Below are 21,598 nucleotides of genomic sequence, written 5' to 3'. Positions count from 1 at the left end.
TGCCACATTATCGCAGTGCTGGCCTGTGAACTCGCCAGCCTTAGCTGGCGAGATTATCACAGGGCACACTGCAGTATTTTTTCACATTTTTTTTTCCTGTAAATTTGGCCACATCACATTTCCCATTATAAGTATGGGGAATGCGATGTGAGTTACTAAAAAAAAAAGTGAATTAAAGGGTTTGCAGCGGTTTTTCATGAAAACTGCTCCAAATGCCCTTTAATACATTCAGGCGATACTAAAATAATGTGAAACGGGTGTGAAAACACAATTTTTCACATTATTTTAGTAAAAATAATGTTAATAAATAGACCCCTTAATGTCTCTGTAATGTGAAATAATTTTAGAAAGAGAAGGGTGTGGTATTGAAGGTCGACCACCACACTTAGGTTGACAGTGTCTAGGTCAACCACTATTGGTCGACGTTAACTGGGTCGACAGGTTAAAAGGTCGACGAGAGTTTTAAAATCTTTTTTGGTGTCGTTTTCGCCGTACAGTGACCGGGAACCCCAATTAGTGCACCGTGTCCCCTCGCATGGCTCGTGCTTTGTCCAAGGTGCCTCGCTTCACTACTGCTGCGATCGGCACAGGTTACCGTTCCCAATTGTAGTCCACGTGGATCGTAAAGTATGAAAAAGTAAATTTTTTTTTAAAAAACACGCATGTCGACCTTTTGACCTGTCGACATAGAACATGTCGACCTAGTTACTGTTGACCAATAGTGGTCGACCTAGACACTGTCGACCTAGAGACCGGATACCAAAGAGAAGATACTCCCCAGAATATAAACAGATTATGCATTATGAAGTCAGGTTTTCTCATTGAAATCCCATCGGCTTGTATTTGGGATACATGCATGTACATTCAGTAAGCTCGCTGTTACATGCAAAACACATGGTAGCAACATGCTCTCTATGCACTAAATTAAGTTATATCTTAACAATAATCGCACAGTTCACCAGCAAATAGCTTCAATTGTGATACAAAATGATTTGTAAAGGGAAATGAGAGATGCATATGTCAAGCCTGTTGTCACTCCCCGACCATTCTGCTCCTGCTGTTCCCAGCCAGTCACTGCACTACATAGCAGCCGCAAGCCCACATGTGCTCATATTCCTATATATAGCAATGGCAAAGTATGAGGACGGCACTCTAGGACTGTGGATCAAAGCAATCGCTGCTTTATTGTGCTCAACGTTTCGGGGCACGTGACCCTGTCATCAGGATATATATAAAAAGACCAATGGAAGTGGAGGCATACAGGTGGCACAAGTGACAGTTTTGTGCGTAATATACTTAGAAAAAAAAAATAGTAATAAATAGTTGTACGTGATAAAAGTGGATATTCCTCAGTGCATAGGTAAGTGACAGCTCCTAAATCAATAAGGTACAGTATGTGTTTGAATTGTTATGTGAGCTCCAACATAAGACAGTTAAGAACAGGAGCGCATACTAGTGTCCAAGAAATAAATTGTCACCCAAAAGGAAAAAAAAACTGATGATGAAATGGCACTACTTATCTGTCATGGTAATCTTTGGTCAAATGACGACCAACAGAGTGATATAAAATAATAACACAGAAATGCAACACAGCGTGTACCATTTTTTACCTCTGCAGATTAAATAAACAAACTGAGTTGTATAAAACCTTTTTAGGGACGTGTTTGTCCCAAACTAGTAATCCATAGCCAGGGATAATGAAAGGTTTTTAACAAAAATGTAATACAACAATGACATACAGATGGCAGAAAAACAAACGTACAAGAGTAAAAAATATTTGAGCTTATCTGTCCATTCAGAGGGTTCAGGTACAGCAAAACCAACGCATTTCATCAATATTCAGACTTCATCATCCCTATATATATATATATATATATATATATATATATATATATATATATATATAAAAAATACACACACACTGGCAAAACGCATTTGTAATATCGTGTGCTTGGATAATACAAATCTCATATTTTTTCAGTCACTAGTAAATTTTTCAGCAACCAAAATTTTAACCATTGTATTACATTAAAGCGGGTTTTTGTTTCCACTTTCCACCATTTAACAGAACTCACCTCTTTGGGAACATTTGCCAGACAACATTAAAGAGGATCACAACACAGTATTCGCACTCAAATACAACAAAAAAATAATAATAATAAAAAATAAAAAAAATAGAAAAAAAAAGTACTTCACGACTATTGGATTGGTGAAGAAACTAGTATAAAACATTACAAAAAAGAAGAAATCAGTATAAGTGAGAGAGTATACATTACAACTAAAATATAGCCTAGCGAAGCCCCTGTCAGAGGGACCACCCAAGGTCACGGTCCCATGCAGATCTTTTTTCTCTCTTGCAAGGTTCTAATTCGCCATCCATAGAGTTAAGTAAATGTAACACCTCCAAACGTGCCAACTTCCTATAATATTCAATGTCATCTTGTTGGAACAGTGGTAAATGTTGAACTATAATTCAGAACATTCACACAATCTGGAGGTTACATTTATGATATGCCTTTATCTCACTTATTGAATATAAACATTAAATTTATTTTTATTTAATTACATTTTCTATGGAAAATGTGACTTTTGCCACTATGGTCAAGAAAATATTCCCACTTCTGTATGGGACACTTCTTATATCTGGTACAAATACTACTTTTTGAGCCGGACAAACAAGATACGTCCAAACGTAAGTACCCTGTTTTTTGGGGGGCATCTTCTACTACAAACCTTCAGTATTCATAGTAACATAGTTTATGAGGTTGAAAGAAGACCATTAGTCCATCGAGTTCAACCTATTAGTATTCTCCTACTCTATATTATTTTCAAGACTAGTTTTAAATGTTTGATTAAGTTTTCCTCATTTTATTATAACTATAGTACGTGATCTATCTTCCATAAACCTGTACATCATTATCCATTAGGAATTTATCTAGCCCATTCTTAAAAGAATTGACCAAGTCTGCCATCACTACTCTCTCAGGAAGGGAATTCCAAACTCCTATTGTCCTTTCTGTGAAAAAACATTTCCGCCTCTGTGTGCGGAATCTTCTCTCCTCTAACCTAAGTGGGTGTCCACGTGTCTTCTATGTTGATCTTACCAAATACAGATCCCCCGCAAGCTCTGTGTATTGTCCACTTTAATATTTAGAAATGTTGATCATGTCTCCTCTTAATCTCCTCTTTTCCAGTGTGAACATGTCAAGCCAATATGTGATTCAAATCTGTCCAATTCTAAATGAGCCCCCTATGTTTACCTCATGCTATATAAATAAAAGGCTAACGCTGCTCCTCACCTCTATGGGGCGAATTAAAGTGTTTTGCACACTCCGGCAGCCACTTGATGGTGCCAGACGGAGCAATTTAAGTGTTGCTCCGTTCGGGCGAGTACAGCCACCGGCGCTGACATTACTGCTGACTAGAGATGAGCGCCTGAAATTTTTCGGGTTTTGTGTTTTGGTTTTGGGTTCGGTTCCGCGGCCGTGTTTTGGGTTCGAACGCGTTTTGGCAAAACCTCACCGAATTTTTTTTGTCGGATTCGGGTGTGTTTTGGATTCGGGTGTTTTTTTCAAAAAACACTAAAAAACAGCTTAAATCATAGAATTTGGGGGTCATTTTGATCCCAAAGTATTATTAACCTCAAAAACCATAATTTACACTCATTTTCAGTCTATTCTGAATACCTCACACCTCACAATATTATTTTTAGTCCTAAAATTTGCACCGAGGTCGCTGTGTGAGTAAGATAAGCGACCCTAGTGGCCGACACAAACACCGGGCCCATCTAGGAGTGGCACTGCAGTGTCACGCAGGATGTCCCTTCCAAAAAACCCTCCCCAAACAGCACATGACGCAAAGAAAAAAAGAGGCGCAATGAGGTAGCTGTGTGAGTAAGATTAGCGACCCTAGTGGCCGACACAAACACCGGGCCCATCTAGGAGTGGCACTGCAGTGTCACGCAGGATGGCCCTTCCAAAAAACCCTCCCCAAACAGCACATGACGCAAAGAAAAAAAGAGGCGCAATGAGGTAGCTGTGTGAGTAAGATTAGCGACCCTAGTGGCCGACACAAACACCGGGCCCATCTAGGAGTGGCACTACAGTGTCACGCAGGATGTCCCTTCCAAAAAACCCTCCCCAAACAGCACATGACGCAAAGAAAAAAAGAGGCGCAATGAGGTAGCTGTGTGAGTAAGATTAGCGACCCTAGTGGCCGACACAAACACCGGGCCCATCTAGGAGTGGCACTGCAGTGTCACGCAGGATGTCCCTTTCAAAAAACCCTCCCCAAACAGCACATGACGCAAAGAAAAAAAGAGGCGCAATGAGGTAGCTGACTGTGTGAGTAAGATTAGCGACCCTAGTGGCCGACACAAACACCGGGCCCATCTAGGAGTGGCACTGCAGTGTCACGCAGGATGTCCCTTCCAAAAAACCCTCCCCAATCAGCACATGATGCAAAGAAAAAGAAAAGAAAAAAGAGGTGCAAGATGGAATTGTCCTTGGGCCCTCCCACCCACCCTTATGTTGTATAAACAAAACAGGACATGCACACTTTAACCAACCCATCATTTCAGTGACAGGGTCTGCCACACGACTGTGACTGATATGACGGGTTGGTTTGGACCCCCCCCAAAAAAGAAGCAATTAATCTCTCCTTGCACAAACTGGCTCTACAGAGGCAAGATGTCCACCTCATCTTCACCCTCCGATATATCACCGTGTACATCCCCCTCCTCACAGATTATCAATTCGTCCCCACTGGAATCCACCATCTCAGCTCCCTGTGTACTTTGTGGAGGCAATTGCTGCTGGTCAATGTCTCCGCGGAGGAATTGATTATAATTCATTTTAATGAACATCATCTTCTCCACATTTTCTGGATGTAACCTCGTACGCCGATTGCTGACAAGGTGAGCGGCGGCACTAAACACTCTTTCGGAGTACACACTTGTGGGAGGGCAACTTAGGTAGAATAAAGCCAGTTTGTGCAAGGGCCTCCAAATTGCCTCTTTTTCCTGCCAGTATAAGTACGGACTGTGTGACGTGCCTACTTGGATGCGGTCACTCATATAATCCTCCACCATTCTATCAATGTTGAGAGAATCATATGCAGTGACAGTAGACGACATGTCCGTAATCGTTGTCAGGTCCTTCAGTCCGGACCAGATGTCAGCATCAGCAGTCGCTCCAGACTGCCCTGCATCACCGCCAGCGGGTGGGCTCGGAATTCTGAGCCTTTTCCTCGCACCCCCAGTTGCGGGAGAATGTGAAGGAGGAGATGTTGACAGGTCGCGTTCCGCTTGACTTGACAATTTTGTCACCAGCAGGTCTTTCAACCCCAGCAGACTTGTGTCTGCCGGAAAGAGAGATCCAAGGTAGGCTTTAAATCTAGGATCGAGCACGGTGGCCAAAATGTAGTGCTCTGATTTCAACAGATTGACCACCCGTGAATCCTTGTTAAGCGAATTAAGGGCTCCATCCACAAGTCCCACATGCCTAGCGGAATCGCTCCGTGTTAGCTCCTCCTTCAATGTCTCCAGCTTCTTCTGCAAAAGCCTGATGAGGGGAATGACCTGACTCAGGCTGGCAGTGTCTGAACTGACTTCACGTGTGGCAAGTTCAAAGGGCATCAGAACCTTGCACAACGTTGAAATCATTCTCCACTGCGCTTGAGACAGGTGCATTCCACCTACTATATCGTGCTCAATTGTATAGGCTTGAATGGCCTTTTGCTGCTCCTCCAACCTCTGAAGCATATAGAGGGTTGAATTCCACCTCGTTACCACTTCTTGCTTCAGATGATGGCAGGGCAGGTTCAGTAGTTTTTGGTGGTGCTCCAGTCTTCTGTACGTGGTGCCTGTACGCCGAAAGTGTCCCGCAATTCTTCTGGCCACCGACAGCATCTCTTGCACGCCCCTGTCGTTTTTTAAAAAATTCTGCACCACCAAATTCAAGGTATGTGCAAAACATGGGACGTGCTGGAATTTGCCCATATTTAATGCACACACAATATTGCTGGCGTTGTCCGATGCCACAAATCCACAGGAGAGTCCAATTGGGGTAAGCCATTCCGCGATGATCTTCCTCAGTTGCCGTAAGAGGTTTTCAGCTGTGTGCGTATTCTGGAAAGCGGTGATACAAAGCGTAGCCTGCCTAGGAAAGAGTTGGCGTTTGCGAGATGCTGCTACTGGTGCCGCCGCTGCTGTTCTTGCGGCGGGAGTCCATACATCTACCCAGTGGGCTGTCACAGTCATATAGTCCTGACCCTGCCCTGCTCCACTTGTCCACATGTCCGTGGTTAAGTGGACATTGGGTACAACTGCATTTTTTAGGACACTGGTGAGTCTTTTTCTGACGTCCGTGTACATTCTCGGTATCGCCTGCCTAGAGAAGTGGAACCTAGATGGTATTTGGTAACGGGGGCACACTGCCTCAATAAATTGTCTAGTTCCCTGTGAACTAACGGCGGATACCGGACGCACGTCTAACACCAACATAGTTGTCAAGGCCTCAGTTATCCGCTTTGCAGTAGGATGACTGCTGTGATATTTCATCTTCCTCGCAAAGGACTGTTGAACAGTCAATTGCTTACTGGAAGTAGTACAAGTGGGCTTACGACTTCCCCTCTGGGATGACCATCGACTCCCAGCGGCAACAACAGCAGCGCCAGCAGCAGTAGGCGTTACACGCAAGGATGCATCGGAGGAATCCCAGGCAGGAGAGGACTCGTCAGAATTGCCAGTGACATGGCCTGCAGGACTATTGGCATTCCTGGGGAAGGAGGAAATTGACACTGAGGGAGTTGGTGGGGTGGTTTGCGTGAGCTTGGTTACAAGAGGAAGGGATTTACTGGTCAGTGGACTGCTTCCGCTGTCACCCAAAGTTTTTGAACTTGTCACTGACTTATTATGAATGCGCTGCAGGTGACGTATAAGGGAGGATGTTCCGAGGTGGTTAACGTCCTTACCCCTACTTATTACAGCTTGACAAAGGGAACACACGGCTTGACACCTGTTGTCCGCATTTCTGGTGAAATACCTCCACACCGAAGAGCTGATTTTTTTGGTATTTTCACCTGGCATGTCAACGGCCATATTCCTCCCACGGACAACAGGTGTCTCCCCGGGTGCCTGACTTAAACAAACCACCTCACCATCAGAATCCTCCTGGTCAATTTCCTCCCCAGCGCCAGCAACACCCATATCCTCCTCATCCTGGTGTACTTCAACACTGACATCTTCAATCTGACTATCAGGAACTGGACTGCGGGTGCTCCTTCCAGCACTTGCAGGGGGCGTGCAAATGGTGGAAGGCGCATGCTCTTCACGTCCAGTGTTGGGAAGGTCAGGCATCGCAACCGACACAATTGGACTCTCCTTGTGGATTTGGGATTTCGAAGAATGCACAGTTCTTTGCTGTGCTGCTTTTGCCAGCTTGAGTCTTTTCATTTTTCTAGCGAGAGGCTGAGTGCTTCCATCCTCATGTGAAGCTGAACCACTAGCCATGAACATAGGCCAGGGCCTCAGCCGTTCCTTGCCACTCCGTGTGGTAAATGGCATATTGGCAAGTTTACGCTTCTCCTCCGACAATTTTATTTTAGGTTTTGGAGTCCTTTTTTTTCTGATATTTGGTGTTTTGGATTTGACATGCTCTGTACTATGACATTGGGCATCGGCCTTGGCAGACGACGTTGCTGGCATTTCATCGTCTCGGCCATGACTAGTGGCAGCAGCTTCAGCACGAGGTGGAAGTGGATCTTGATCTTTCCCTAATTTTGGAACCTCAACATTTTTGTTCTCCATATTTTAATAGGCACAACTAAAAGGCACCTCAGGTAAACAATGGAGATGGATACTAGTATACAATTATGGACTGCCTGCCGACTGCAGACACAGAGGTAGCCACAGCCGTGAACTACCGTACTGTACTGTGTCTGCAGCTAATATAGACTGGTTGATAAAGAGAAGATGTCTATGTAACTATGTATGTATAAAGAAGACTGAAAAAAATCCACGGTTAGGTGGTATACAATTATGGACGGACTGCCTGCCGAGTGCAGACACAGAGGTAGCCACAGCCGTGAACTACCGTACTGTACTGTGTCTGCAGCTAATATAGACTGGTTGATAAAGAGAAGATGTCTATGTAACTATGTATGTATAAAGAAGAATGAAAAAAAACCACGGTTAGGTGGTATACAATTATGGACGGACTGCCTGCCGAGTGCAGACACAGAGGTAGCCACAGCCGTGAACTACCGTACTGTACTGTGTCTGCAGCTAATATAGACTGGTTGATAAAGAGAAGATGTCTATGTAACTATGTATGTATAAAGAAGAATGAAAAAAATCCACGGTTAGGTGGTATTACAATTATGGACGGACTGCCTGCCGAGTGCAGAGACACAGAGGTAGCCACAGCCGTGAACTACCGTACTGTGTCTGCTGCGACTGGATGATAAATGATATAAAAAATATATATATATCACTACTGCAGCCGGACAGGTATATATTATATAATGACGGACCTGCTGGACACTGTCTGTCAGCAGAATGAGTTTTATTTTTATAGAATAAAAAAAAAAAAAACACACAAGTGAAGTCACACGACGAGTGTTTAACTTTTTCAGGCAATCACAATATAAGTATACTACTAACTATACTGGTGGTCAGTGTGGTCAGGTCACTGGTCAGTCACACTGGCAGTGGCACTCCTGCAGCAAAAGTGTGCACTGTTTAATTTTAATATAATATGTACTCCTGGCTCCTGCTATAACCTATAACTGGCACTGCAGTAGTGCTCCCCAGTCTCCCCCACAATTATAAGCTGTGTGAGCTGAGCAGTCAGACAGATATATAATATATATAGATGATGCAGCACACTGGCCTGAGCCTGAGCAGTGCACACAGATATGGTATGTGACTGACTGAGTCACTGTGTGTATCGCTTTTTTCAGGCAGAGAACGGATATATTAAATAAACTGCACTGTGTGTCTGGTGGTCACTCACTATATAATATATTATGTACTCCTGGCTCCTGCTATAACCTATAACTGGCACTGCAGTAGTGCTCCCCAGTCTCCCCCACAATTATAAGCTGTGTGAGCTGAGCAGTCAGACAGATATATATAATATTATATATAGATAATAGATGATGCAGCACACTGGCCTGAGCCTGAGCAGTGCACACAGATATGGTATGTGACTGACTGAGTCACTGTGTGTATCGCTTTTTTCAGGCAGAGAACGGATATATTAAATAAACTGCACTGTGTGTCTGGTGGTCACTCACTATATAATATATTATGTACTCCTGGCTCCTGCTATAACCTATAACTGGCACTGCAGTAGTGCTCCCCAGTCTCCCCCACAATTATAAGCTGTGTGAGCTGAGCAGTCAGACAGATATATATAATATTATATATAGATAATAGATGATGCAGCACACTGGCCTGAGCCTGAGCAGTGCACACAGATATGGTATGTGACTGACTGAGTCACTGTGTGTATCGCTTTTTTCAGGCAGAGAACGGATATATTAAATAAACTGCACTGTGTGTCTGGTGGTCACTCACTATATAATATATTATGTACTCCTGGCTCCTGCTATAACCTATAACTGGCACTGCAGTAGTGCTCCCCAGTCTCCCCCACAATTATAAGCTGTGTGAGCTGAGCAGTCAGACAGATATATATAATATTATATATAGATAATAGATGATGCAGCACACTGGCCTGAGCCTGAGCAGTGCACACAGATATGGTATGTGACTGAGTCACTGTGTGCTGTGTATCGCTTTTTTCAGGCAGAGAACGGATTATAAAGTAAACTGCACTGTCCTCACTAGTAAACTCTCTCCACTCAGTCTCTACACTTCTACAGTAACAGTACTCCTCCTAGTCAGCTCCAGTAAATCTCTCTCAGTCTCTTATAATCTAAATGGAGAGGACGCCAGCCACGTCCTCTCCCTATCAATCTCAATGCACGTGTGAAAATGGCGGCGACGCGCGGCTCCTTATATAGAATCCGAGTCTCGCGATAGAATCCGAGCCTCGCGAGAATCCGACAGCGTCATGATGACGTTCGGGCGCGCTCGGGTTAACCGAGCAAGGCGGGAAGATCCGAGTCTGCTCGGACCCGTGAAAAAAACCATGAAGTTCTGGCGGGTTCGGATTCAGAGAAACCGAACCCGCTCATCTCTACTGCTGACATGTTGTTGGTAATTAGTGTTACATACATTTATGTTGCAAACATTTCCAATCTTTTAAAATGAAGTCAAAACATTATTGCCAGCCAACCTTTCTGATGCCTTTCCCACAATCCAGTGATTGTCATTTCTACTAATAAATCTACATCAGTAAACTACAAAAGGAACTCAACTAAAAATAGTTCTATAACTCTTTACGTTAAAAACAAACTTTATTCACACCACAAATCCATACAAGACACGCATGCAGGCATCTCACGTCATGCTATTACTTAGCCGGAATAAGTTTGGGATTTTCACTTCATTGGTTCTCATATTCTACAAAATAAATATATAATGTCTTTCTCAATACAGTTTGAATCATAATTGACACAAATAAGCTGACAAAGGGAGAATATATTATGTAAGTGACATTTGTATATTTTGGACACAACTTTAAAAACAAGGACGTATTAAAATGTTAGAAGATATTTGCAACCTTCATCTGATGATGGTGTCTGATGACACCAAATTGGCTATGTTTGCAATAATGCCCAAAAAATATTTAAAATACATAAAGCTGCCATATTATACCCAGCAAAAAAAAAAACAAAAAAAAAAAACTATAGCCAAAAGGACTTAAGGGGTAATTCAGACCTGATCGCAGGCGTTTTTTTGCAGTGCTGCGATCAGGTAATCGCCGCCTACAGGGGAGGGGGTAAACGCTTTGCAGGGGTGCGATCGTCTGTGCAGAGAGCTGCACAAACAAAAGTTTGTGCAGTCTTTGCACAGCTCAGGACTAACTCAGCCGCTGCGATGATCCGGACAGGAGCTGACATCAGGAACCCTCCCTTGAAATGGCTGCGTTTGCACGGACACTCCTTTAAAACAGTCAGTTGACACCCACAAACGGCCTCTTCCTGTCAATCTTCTTGCGATCGCGGATGCGATCGGTTTCTTCGTAGAGTCCGTCGCTGTCCGGCGATCCCCATCGCCGGCGGCCGACGCGCCTGCGCATTGCGGTGCATATGCATGCGCAGTTCAGACCCGATCGCACCGCTGCAAAAAAAAGCTAGCGTGCGATCGGGTCTGAATGACCCCCTTAGGGACTAACCTAAAGGATAAAAAAGTGGCAGATTAGATGGGCCAAGTGGTTCTTATCTGCCGTCAAATTCTATGTTTCTATGTTAATTCAGAGTTGATCGCAGCAGCAAATTTGTTAGCAGTTGGGCTAAACCATGTGCAATGCAGGGGGGGGGGGGGGGCAGATATAACATGTGCCTAGTGAGTTAGATTTGAGTGGGGTGTGTTCAAACTGAAATCTAAATTGCAGTGTAAAAATAAAGCAGCCAATATTTACTCTGCACAGAAACAATATAACCCACCCAAATCTAACTCTCTTTGCACATGTTATATCTGCCCCCCCTGCAGTGCACATGGTTTTGCCCAACTGCTAACAAATTTGCTGCTGCGATCAACTCTGAATTACCCCCTTAATGCAGATGTTATAAATACCTTCGCATAAATTTGCAGCGTGATAATGAATATTTGTCTCTCACCAGCAGAAGGCCTTTGATTAGAGCCTGTCATTGCGCCGAGCTGGAAGCGGGGTGATAGCATACCACTGCAGTGCATCCAGAAAGTATTCACAGCGCTTCACTTTTTCCACATTTTGTTATGTTAAAGCCTTAATCCAAAATGGAATAAATTCATTTCCCCCCCCTCAAAATTCTACACACAATACCCCATAATGACAACGTGAAAAAAGTTTCTTTTTAGATTTTTGCAAATTTATTAAAAAATAAAAAACTAAGATCATATGTACATAAGTATTCATAGCCTTTGCTCAATACCTTGTTGATGCACCTTTGGCAGCAATTACAGCCTCAAGTCTTTTTGAATGATGCCACAAGCTTGGCACACCTATCTTTGGCCAGTTTTACCAATTCCTCTTTGCAGCACCTCTCAAGCTCCATCAGGTTGGATGGGAAGCATCGGTGCACAGCCATTTTCAGATCTCTCCAGAGATGTTCAATCAGATTCAAGTGTCCTTTGACATCTTGGCTGTGTGCTTAGGGTCGTTGTCCTGCTGAAAGATGAACCGTCGCCCCAGTCTGAGGTCAAGAGCGCTCTGGAACCGGTTTTCAGACACAATGTCTCTGTACATTGCTGCATTCATCTTTCCCTCTATCCTGACTAGTCTCTCAGTTCCTGCCGCTGAAAACATCCCCACAGCATGATGCTGCCACCACCATGCTTCACTGTAGAGATGATATTGGCCTGGTGAGGAGCGGTGCCTGCTTTCCTCCAAACATGATGCCTGGCATTCACGCCAAAGAGTTCAATCTTTGTCTCATCAGACCAGAGAATTTTGTTTCTGCACCTGAGAGTCTTTCAGGTGCATTTTGGCAAACTCCAGGTGGGCTGCCATGTGCTTTTTACTAAGGAGTGGCTTCCGTCTGGCCACTCTACCATACAGGCCTGATTGATGGATTGCTGCAGAGATGGTTGTCCTTCTGGAAGGTTCTCCTCTCTCCACAGAGGAATGCCGTAGCTCTGAAAGAGTGACCATCAGGTTCTTGGTCACCTCCTTGACTAGGGCCCTTCTCTCTTCACTCAGTTCAGAGGGCCGGCCAGCTCTAGGGAGAGTCCTGATGGTTCCAGACTTCTTCCATTTACGGATGATGGAGGCCACTGTGCTCATTGGGACCTTCAAAGCAGCAGATATTTTTCTGTACCCTTCCCCAGATTTGTGCCTCGAGACAATCCTGTCTCGGAGGTCTACAGACAATTCCTTTGACTTCATGCTTGGTTTGCGCTCAGACATGCACTGTCAAGTGTGAGACCTTATAGACAGGTGTATGCCTTTCCAAATCAGGTCCAATCAACTGAAATTACCACAGGTGGACTCCAATTAAGCTGTAGGAACATCAAGGATGATCAGTGGAAACAAGATGCACTTAAAGCTCAATTTTGAGCTTCATGGCAAAGGCTGTGAATACTTATGTACATGTGATTTCTTAGTTTTTTATTTTTAATAAATGTGCAAAAATCTAAAAAAACTTTGTTATTATGGGGTAATGGGGGTCATTCTGACCCAATCGCATGCTGCAGTTTATCGCAGCAGCGTAATCAGGTCAGAACTGCGCATGCGCCGAAGGCCGACGCAGCGCTACGATCGCCTCTGCGGGAAGGGGGGGGGGCGTTTCGTGGGCGTGGTCCGGCCAACGCAGGTGTGGCCGTCGCCGGGCAGCGGCCAGAACAAAGAAGAAAGTGATCGCTAGCGCGATCGCAAGAAGATTGACAGGGAGGAGGCGTTCCGGGGCGTCTACTCATCGTTTTCTAGGGGTGGAGATCCGAACGCAGGCGTGTCCAGGCGTTTTGAGGGCGGATGTCTGACGTCAATCCCGGGACCTTCGTCGCTGGATCCGTAGCACAGGGTAAGTAGGTCTGACCCTGGTCTTGTTTTGCAGGAAACTTTTTTAGCATAGCGAAAAAAGCGATCGCAGCCCTGCTATGCTAAAATACACTCCCCCATAGGCGGCGTCAAGCTGAATGCACGAGCAGCAAAAAGTTGCTACGTGCGATCAACTCGGAATGACCACCATAGGCCAGCATATGCTTCACCGGTTGGTGACAAATAGGTATCCTCCGGATCCTCCTTCAGAACAATTTGTGAAAAAATTGTCCATAGGCAACTAACACGAATGCATCCTGGAGTGTGGTATATCCAACTGCATAGCAGCCCCTAGAGAAACCTGCATTTGCGGTCAGAAATGAGGGGACTATGGCAGATTCCGGAGATGTTAGATGCGTTATCTGGGGGAGCTTTTATTTTTGCAGGTAGCCATCAAAAACACCACAAGCATTTTGAATGATAAATATGCCCCTATATCTGTGATAACACTGAACTTTTGGAATGAGATCAAATTAAAAGCTTGTTTAAAACTTGCAGCAGCTAAAAGAGGTACTTATTATAATATTTTAAATGTTTGAAATGTCAGCAACATGTTGTAATCATTGCAGACCAGCAAGAGGTCATGTGATGACAATATTGACAACTGATTGATCCAGGTTTCAGCTGTTTCCTGTAATATAGAGGTCACCAGGAAAACAAAGGTCACATGACTGTACCTTGTGTTTGGGGACACACTGCAGTAGGACCTGCTCCGGCTCCCGCTTCCTCTGTAGTGCAACAAAGTTCACCTGGTACATACGCAGGCGTTTATACACCTTCTGGGCTAACTCCCCCACATAGGATTTTGTAGTGTACCATATCCAGTACCTTCATTAAAAGAACAAAGCAATTAGTCAAGATCATCTACGTAAAGCCTATAATCTTAGAAGACATTTCTTTCCAAAGCTTTTGTGCCAAAATGTCAAATTTTTCAATCAGGAATAAATTTTGAACATTCACAACTATGGGGTTTAGACAGGTTTCTTAGCAAACCAAAAAAGCAAGCAACTGGGCAAAACTATGCTGCATGGAGGTAGGGCAGATGTAACATGTGCAGAGAGAGTTAGATTTGGGTGGGTTATATTGTTTCTGTGCAGGGTAAATACTGGCTGCTTTATTTTTACACTGCAATTTAGATTTCAGTTGGAACACACCCCACCCAAATCTAAGGGGTATATTCAATTAAGGTCGAAACTGCCATCTTGTCGAAAAGATGGCAGTTTTCTACTTTTTAAGGTCGGAAGGGGTTCCGACCTATTCAGTCCCGAGCATTTTTATTCGACAAGTCAGGGAATTCGACTTGACGAATAGTACGTGAATTGGCGGTATAGCTGCCGAATCGCGTACTTCTGAGGGAAACGCGGCCAAATTCGACAGGTTTTGGCCCTGTTTCTGACCATCTCAGTTCGACTTAGAAAAAAGTCGAACTGAGATGAGGGACCTGAGAGGAGGAGAGGGGGGAGAGCCGCGGGCAGACAGGGGACAGCAGCGCTACAGCACAGCGCTGCAGGAGGATGTGTAATAGCCGCTGCTCACGGCAGCGTCCACCCGGTTCCAGCAAGTGAGGTCCCGCTTGCTGGAGCCGGGTGGACGCTGCCGTGAGGTCTGGTGGCTGTGCCACATCCTCCTGCAGAACTGCTGTCCCCCGTCTGCCCGCGGCTCTCCCACGTCTGCCCGCGGCTCTCCCCCCTCTCCGGTCCCTCATCTCAATTTGACTTTTTTAAAGTCGAATTGAGATGGGCATTGAATAGCCCTTGTCGGATCCATTCCGACAAATGCATGTCGGAATGGATCCGACCTTAATTGAATATACCCCTAAATCTCTCTGCACATTACATCTGCCCCACCTGCAGTGCAAGATGGTTTTGCCCATTATTCTGATTTTTGGTTTGCTAACAAACCTGAATAGGGGCCAATATTCATATCTGAGCTACAGTGCACAAGACGGGCTGTATCACATATGGTTAGGTACTAATAATAAGAATTTACTTACCGATAATTCTATTTCTCGGAGTCCGTAGTGGATGCTGGGGTTCCTGAAAGGACCATGGGGAATAGCGGCTCCGCAGGAGACAGGGCACAAAAAAGTAAAGCTTTACTAGGTCAGGTGGTGTGCACTGGCTCCTCCCCCTATGACCCTCCTCCAGACTCCAGTTAGGTACTGTGCCCGGACGAGCATACACAATAAGGGAGGCATTTTGAATCCCGGGTAAGACTCATACCAGCCACACCAATCACACCGTACAACTTGTGATCTAAACCCAGTTAACAGTAGGACAACAGAAAGGGCCTCTTAAAGATGGCTCCTTAACAATAACCCGAATTAGTTAACAATAACTATGTACAAGTATTGCAGATAATCCGCACTTGGGATGGGCGCCCAGCATCCACTACGGACTCCGAGAAATAGAATTATCGGTAAGTAAATTCTTATTTTCTCTATCGTCCTAAGTGGATGCTGGGGTTCCTGAAAGGACCATGGGGATTATACCAAAGCTCCCAAACGGGCGGGAGAGTGCGGATGACTCTGCAGCACCGAATGAGAGAACTCCAGGTCCTCCTTTGCCAGGGTATCAAATTTGTAAAATTTTACAAACGTGTTCTCCCCCGACCACGTAGCTGCTCGGCAGAGTTGTAATGCCGAGACCCCTCGGGCAGCCGCCCAAGATGAGCCCACCTTCCTTGTGGAGTGGGCTTTTACAGTTTTAGGCTGTGGCAGGCCTGCCACAGAATGTGCAAGTTGAATTGTGTTACAAATCCAACGAGCAATCGACTGCTTAGAAGCAGGTGCGCCCAACTTGTTGGGTGCATACAATATAAACAGCGAGTCAGATTTTCTGACTCCAGCCGTCCTTGCAATGTATATTTTTAAGGCTCTGACAACGTCCAACAACTTGGAGTCCTCCAAGTCGCTAGTGGCCGCAGGCACCACAATAGGTTGGTTCAGATGAAATGCTGATACCACTTTAGGGAGAAAATGCGGACGAGTCCGCAGTTCTGCCCTATCCGAATGGAAGATTAGATAAGGACTTTTATAAGATAAAGCCGCCAATTCAGATACTCTCCTGGCAGAGGCCAGGGCTAGTAACATAGTCACTTTCAATGTGAGATATTTCAAATCCACCTTTTTCAATGGTTCAAACCAATGGGATTTGAGGAAATCTAAAACTACATTTAGATCCCACGGTGCCACCGGAGGCACCACAGGAGGCTGTATATGCAGTACTCCCTTGACAAAAGTCTGGACCTCAGGGACAGAGGCCAATTCTTTTTGGAAGAATATTGACAGGGCCGAAATTTGAACCTTAATGGATCCCAATTTGAGACCCATAGATAATCCTGATTGCAGGAAATGTAGGAAACGACCCAGTTGGAATTCCTCCGTCGGAACCCTCCGATCCTCGCACCACGCTACATATTTTCGCCAAATGCGGTGATAATGTTTCACGGTGACTTCCTTCCGTGCCTTAATCAAGGTAGGAATGACTTCTTCTGGAATGCCTTTCCCTTTTAGGATCTGGCGTTCAACCGCCATGCCGTCAAACGCAGCCGCGGTAAGTCTTGAAAAAGACAGGGACCCTGCTGTAGCAGGTCCCTTCTCAGAGGTAGAGGCCACGGTTCGTCCGTGAGCATCTCTTGAAGTTCCGGATACCAAGTCCTTCTCGGCCAATCCGGAACCACTAGTATTGTTCTTACTCTTCTTTGCCGTATGATCTTCAATACCTTTGGTATGAGCGGCAGAGGAGGAAACACATACACTGACTGGTACACCCAAGGAGCTACCAGTGCGTCCACAGCTATTGCCTGTGGATCTCTTGACCTGGCGCAATATTTGTCCAGTTTCTTGTTGAGGCGAGACGCCATCATGTCTACAATTGGTCTTTCCCAACGGTCTATTAACATGTTGAAGACTTCTGGATGTAGACCCCACTCTCCCGGATGAAGATCGTGTCTGCTGAGGAAGTCTGCTTCCCAGTTGTCCACGCCCGGGATGAACACTGCTGACAGTGCTATCACGTGATTCTCCGCCCAGCGAAGAATCTTGGCAGTTTCTGCCATTGCACTCCTGCTTCTTGTGCCGCCCTGCCTGTTTACATGGGCGACCGCCGTGATGTTGTCCGACTGAATCAACACCGGCTTTCCTTGCAGGAGAAGTTCCGCCTGGCTTAGAGCATTGTAGATTGCTCTTAGTTCCAGAATGTTTATGTGAAGAGACTTTTCCAGACTCGTCCATACTCCCTGGAAGTTTCTTCCTTGTGTGACTGCTCCCCAGCCTCTCAGGCTGGCGTCCGTGGTCACCAGGATCCAATCCTGAATGCCGAATCTGCGGCCTTCTAATAGGTGAGCCTTCTGCAACCACCACAGAAGTGACACCCTTGTCTTTGGTGACAGGGTTATTCGCAGGTGCATCTGCAGATGCGACCCTGACCATTTGTCCAACAGATCCCTTTGGAATATTCTTGCATGGAATCTGCCGAATGGAATTGCTTCGTAAGAAGCCACCATTTTTCCCAGGACTCTTGTGCATTGATGTACTGACACTTTTCCTGGTTTTAGGAGGTTCCTGACCAGATCGGATAACTCCTTGGCTTTTTCCTCTGGAAGGAAAACCTTTTTCTGAACCGTGTCCAGAATCATTCCTAGGAACAGCAGACGAGTTGTCGGGATTAAATGGGATTTTGGAATATTCAGAATCCACCCGTGTTGTCTTAGCACCTCTTGAGATAGTGCTAAAGCTGTCTCCAGCTGTTCTCTGGACCTTGCCCTTATTAGGAGATCGTCCAAGTATGGGATAACTAATACGCCTTTTCTTCGAAGAAGAATCATCATCTCGGCCATTACCTTGGTAAAGACCCGAGGCGCCGTGGACAATCCGAACGGCAGCGTCTGAAACTGATAGTGACAGTTTTGAACAATGAACCTGAGGTACCCCTGGTGTGCGGGGTAAATCGGAACGTGTAGATACGCATCCTTGATGTCCAAGGATACCATAAAGTCCCCTTCTTCCAGGTTCGCTATCACTGCTCTGAGTGACTCCATCTTGAACTTGAACTTTTTTATGTAGAGGTTCAAGGACTTCAGATTTAGAATAGGCCTTACCGAGCCATCCGGCTTCGGTACCACAAATAGAGTGGAATAATACCCCTTTCCTTGTTGTAATAGGGGTACTTTGACTATCACCTGCTGAGCGTACAGCTTGTGAATGGCTTCCAACACCCTCTCCCTTTCGGAAGAGACGGTTGGTAAGGCAGACTTCAGGAAACGATGAGGAGGATCCGTCTCTAATTCCAACCTGTACCCCTGAGATATTATCTGCAGGATCCAGGGGTCTACCTGCGAGTGAGCCCACTGCGCGCTGTAATTTTTGAGACGGCCCCCCACTGTCCCCGAGTCCGCTTGAGAGGCCCCAGCGTCATGCTGAGGTTTTTGCAGGAGCCGGGGAGGGCTTCTGTTCCTGGGAAGGAGCTGCCTGTTGGTGTCTCTTCCCTCTTCCTCTGCCTCGTGGCAGGTACGACAAGCCCTTTGCTCTCTTATTTTTGTAGGAGCGAAAAGGCTGCGGTTGAAAGGTCGGTGCCTTTCTCTGTTGGGGAGTGACTTGAGGTAAAAAAGTGGATTTCCCGGCAGTAGCCGTGGCCACCAAGTCTGATAGACCAACTCCAAATAACTCCTCCCCTTTATACGGCAAAACCTCCATGTGACGTTTTGAATCCGCATCGCCTGTCCACTGTCGTGTCCATAAGGCTCTTCTGGCTGAAATGGACATAGCACTCATCCGAGATGCCAGTGTGCAAATATCCCTCTGTGCATCACGCATATAGATAAATGCATCCTTTATTTGTTCTAACGACAGTAAAACATTGTCCCTATCTAGGGTATCAATATTTTCAATCAGGGATTCTGACCAAACTACTCCAGCACTGCACATCCAGGCAGTTGCTATAGCTGGTCGTAGTATAACACCTGCATGTGTGTATATATTCTTTTGAATAACTTCCATCTTTCTATCTGATGGATCCTTAAGTGCGGCCGTCTCAGGAGAGGGTAACGCCACTTGTTTGGATAAGCGTGTGAGCGCCTTGTCCACCTTAGGGGGTGTTTCCCAGCGCGCCCTAACCTCTGGCGGGAAAGGGTATAATGCCAATAACTTTTTTGAAATTATCAACTTTTTATCAGGAGCAACCCACGCTTCATCACACACGTCATTTAATTCTTCCGATTCAGGAAAAACTGTTTGTAGTTTTTTCACACCATACATAATACCCTGTTTTACGGTATCTGTAGTATCAGCTAAATGTAACGTCTCCTTCATTGCCAAAATCATATAACGTGTGGCCCTACTGGAAAATACGTTTGAATTTCTACCGTCGTCACTGGAATCAGTGCCCGTGTCTGGGTCTGTGTCGACCGACTGAGGCAAAGGGCGTTTTACAGCCCCTGACGGTGTTTGAGGCGCCTGGACAGGCATTAATTGATTGTCCGGCCGCCTCATGTCCTCAACTGACTGTTTAAGGGAAGATAAACCATCACGTAATTCCACAAATAAAGGCATCCATTCTGGTGTCGACCCCCTGGGGGGTGACATCTGCATATTTGGCAATTGCTCCGCCTCCACACCAATATCGTCCTCATACATGTCGACACCACGTACCGACACACACCGCAAACTCACAGGGAATGCTCTAATGAAGACAGGACCCACTAGCCCTTTTGGGGAGACAGAGGGAGAGTCTGCCAGCACACACCACAAAGCGCTATATATACAAGGGATATCCTTATATTAAGTGCTCCCTTATAGCTGCTTTAATATATATATATATAGCCATTAATGTGCCCCCCCTCTCTGTTTTACCCTGTTTCTGTAGTGCAGTGCAGGGGAGAGACCTGGGAGCCGTTCTGACCAGCGGAGCTGTGACAGAAAATGGCGCCGTGTGCTGAGGAGATAGGCCCCGCCCCTTTTTCGGCGGGTTCTTCTCCCGCTATTTTTCCAGTCAGGCAGGGGTTAAATATCTCCATATAGCCCCTATGGGCTATATGTGAGGTATTTTTAGCCTTGTATAAGGTTTATATTTGCCTCTCAGAGCGCCCCCCCCCAGCGCTCTGCACCCTCAGTGACTGCCCAGTGAAGTGTGCTGAGAGGAAAATGGCGCACAGCTGCAGTGCTGTGCGCTACCTTATGAAGACTGAGGAGTCTTCAGCCGCCGGTTTCCGGACCTCTTCACGCTTCAGCATCTGCAAGGGGGTCGGCGGCGCGGCTCCGGGACCGGACTCCACGGCTGGGCCTGTGTTCGATCCCTCTGGAGCTAATGGTGTCCAGTAGCCAAGCAGCAAATCCACTCTGCATGCAGGTGAGTTTACTACTTTCCCCCTAAGTCCCACGTTGCAGTGATCCTGTTGCCAGCAGGACTCACTGTAAAGAAAAAAACCTAAACTAAACTTTCTCTAAGCAGCTCTTTAGGAGAGCCACCTAGATTGCACCCTTCTCGTTCGGGCACAAAATCTAACTGGAGTCTGGAGGAGGGTCATAGGGGGAGGAGCCAGTGCACACCACCTGACCTAGTAAAGCTTTACTTTTTTGTGCCCTGTCTCCTGCGGAGCCGCTATTCCCCATGGTCCTTTCAGGAACCCCAGCATCCACTTAGGACGATAGAGAAATTGCAGTATTTGTTACACTTTTCATTGTTGCAAATTAAATTAAAGCAAAAGGCAATTCACAGGCAAGACTCACCAGGAAAAATGATCCACCTGGAACTGAGCATAAATATGGGTTATCTGCAACACAACCTGATTTGTAATGTCTGTCCAGGTCTGTGCTTGTGGATCACCGTGCAAGAGGAACAACCGGGAAGAATCCACCGTATCACCTGCAAAGAGTCATACTGTGTAGTTACTGTCAGCACACAGAGAGAGAACACCCAACAACCTGCGAGAGGCAAAGCACAGCCTGTTTA

At 45.7% G+C, this 21,598-nt stretch overlaps 1 protein-coding gene across 1 annotated transcript in view; it reads right to left on the bottom strand.

Moving 5' to 3' along the window:
* PIDD1 (p53-induced death domain protein 1) overlaps window positions 1–21,598 on the bottom strand; it is a 55,334-nt gene that overhangs the window by 7,002 nt on the left and 26,734 nt on the right. Inside the window, exons 10-11 of the mRNA XM_063944775.1 lie at window positions 21,376–21,511; window positions 14,327–14,477 (exon numbers count right to left, since the gene is read on the bottom strand). Coding sequence (XP_063800845.1) covers window positions 14,327–14,477; window positions 21,376–21,511 — 287 coding nt within the window. The remainder of the gene's footprint in view (window positions 1–14,326; window positions 14,478–21,375; window positions 21,512–21,598) is intronic.

The sequence above is a fragment of the Pseudophryne corroboree genome, chromosome 11, assembly GCF_028390025.1.
Source record: "Pseudophryne corroboree isolate aPseCor3 chromosome 11, aPseCor3.hap2, whole genome shotgun sequence".
NCBI lineage: Eukaryota > Metazoa > Chordata > Amphibia > Anura > Myobatrachidae > Pseudophryne > Pseudophryne corroboree.
Note: the sequence above shows the minus strand (reverse complement) of the source record. Positions and strands in the feature narration are given on the sequence as shown.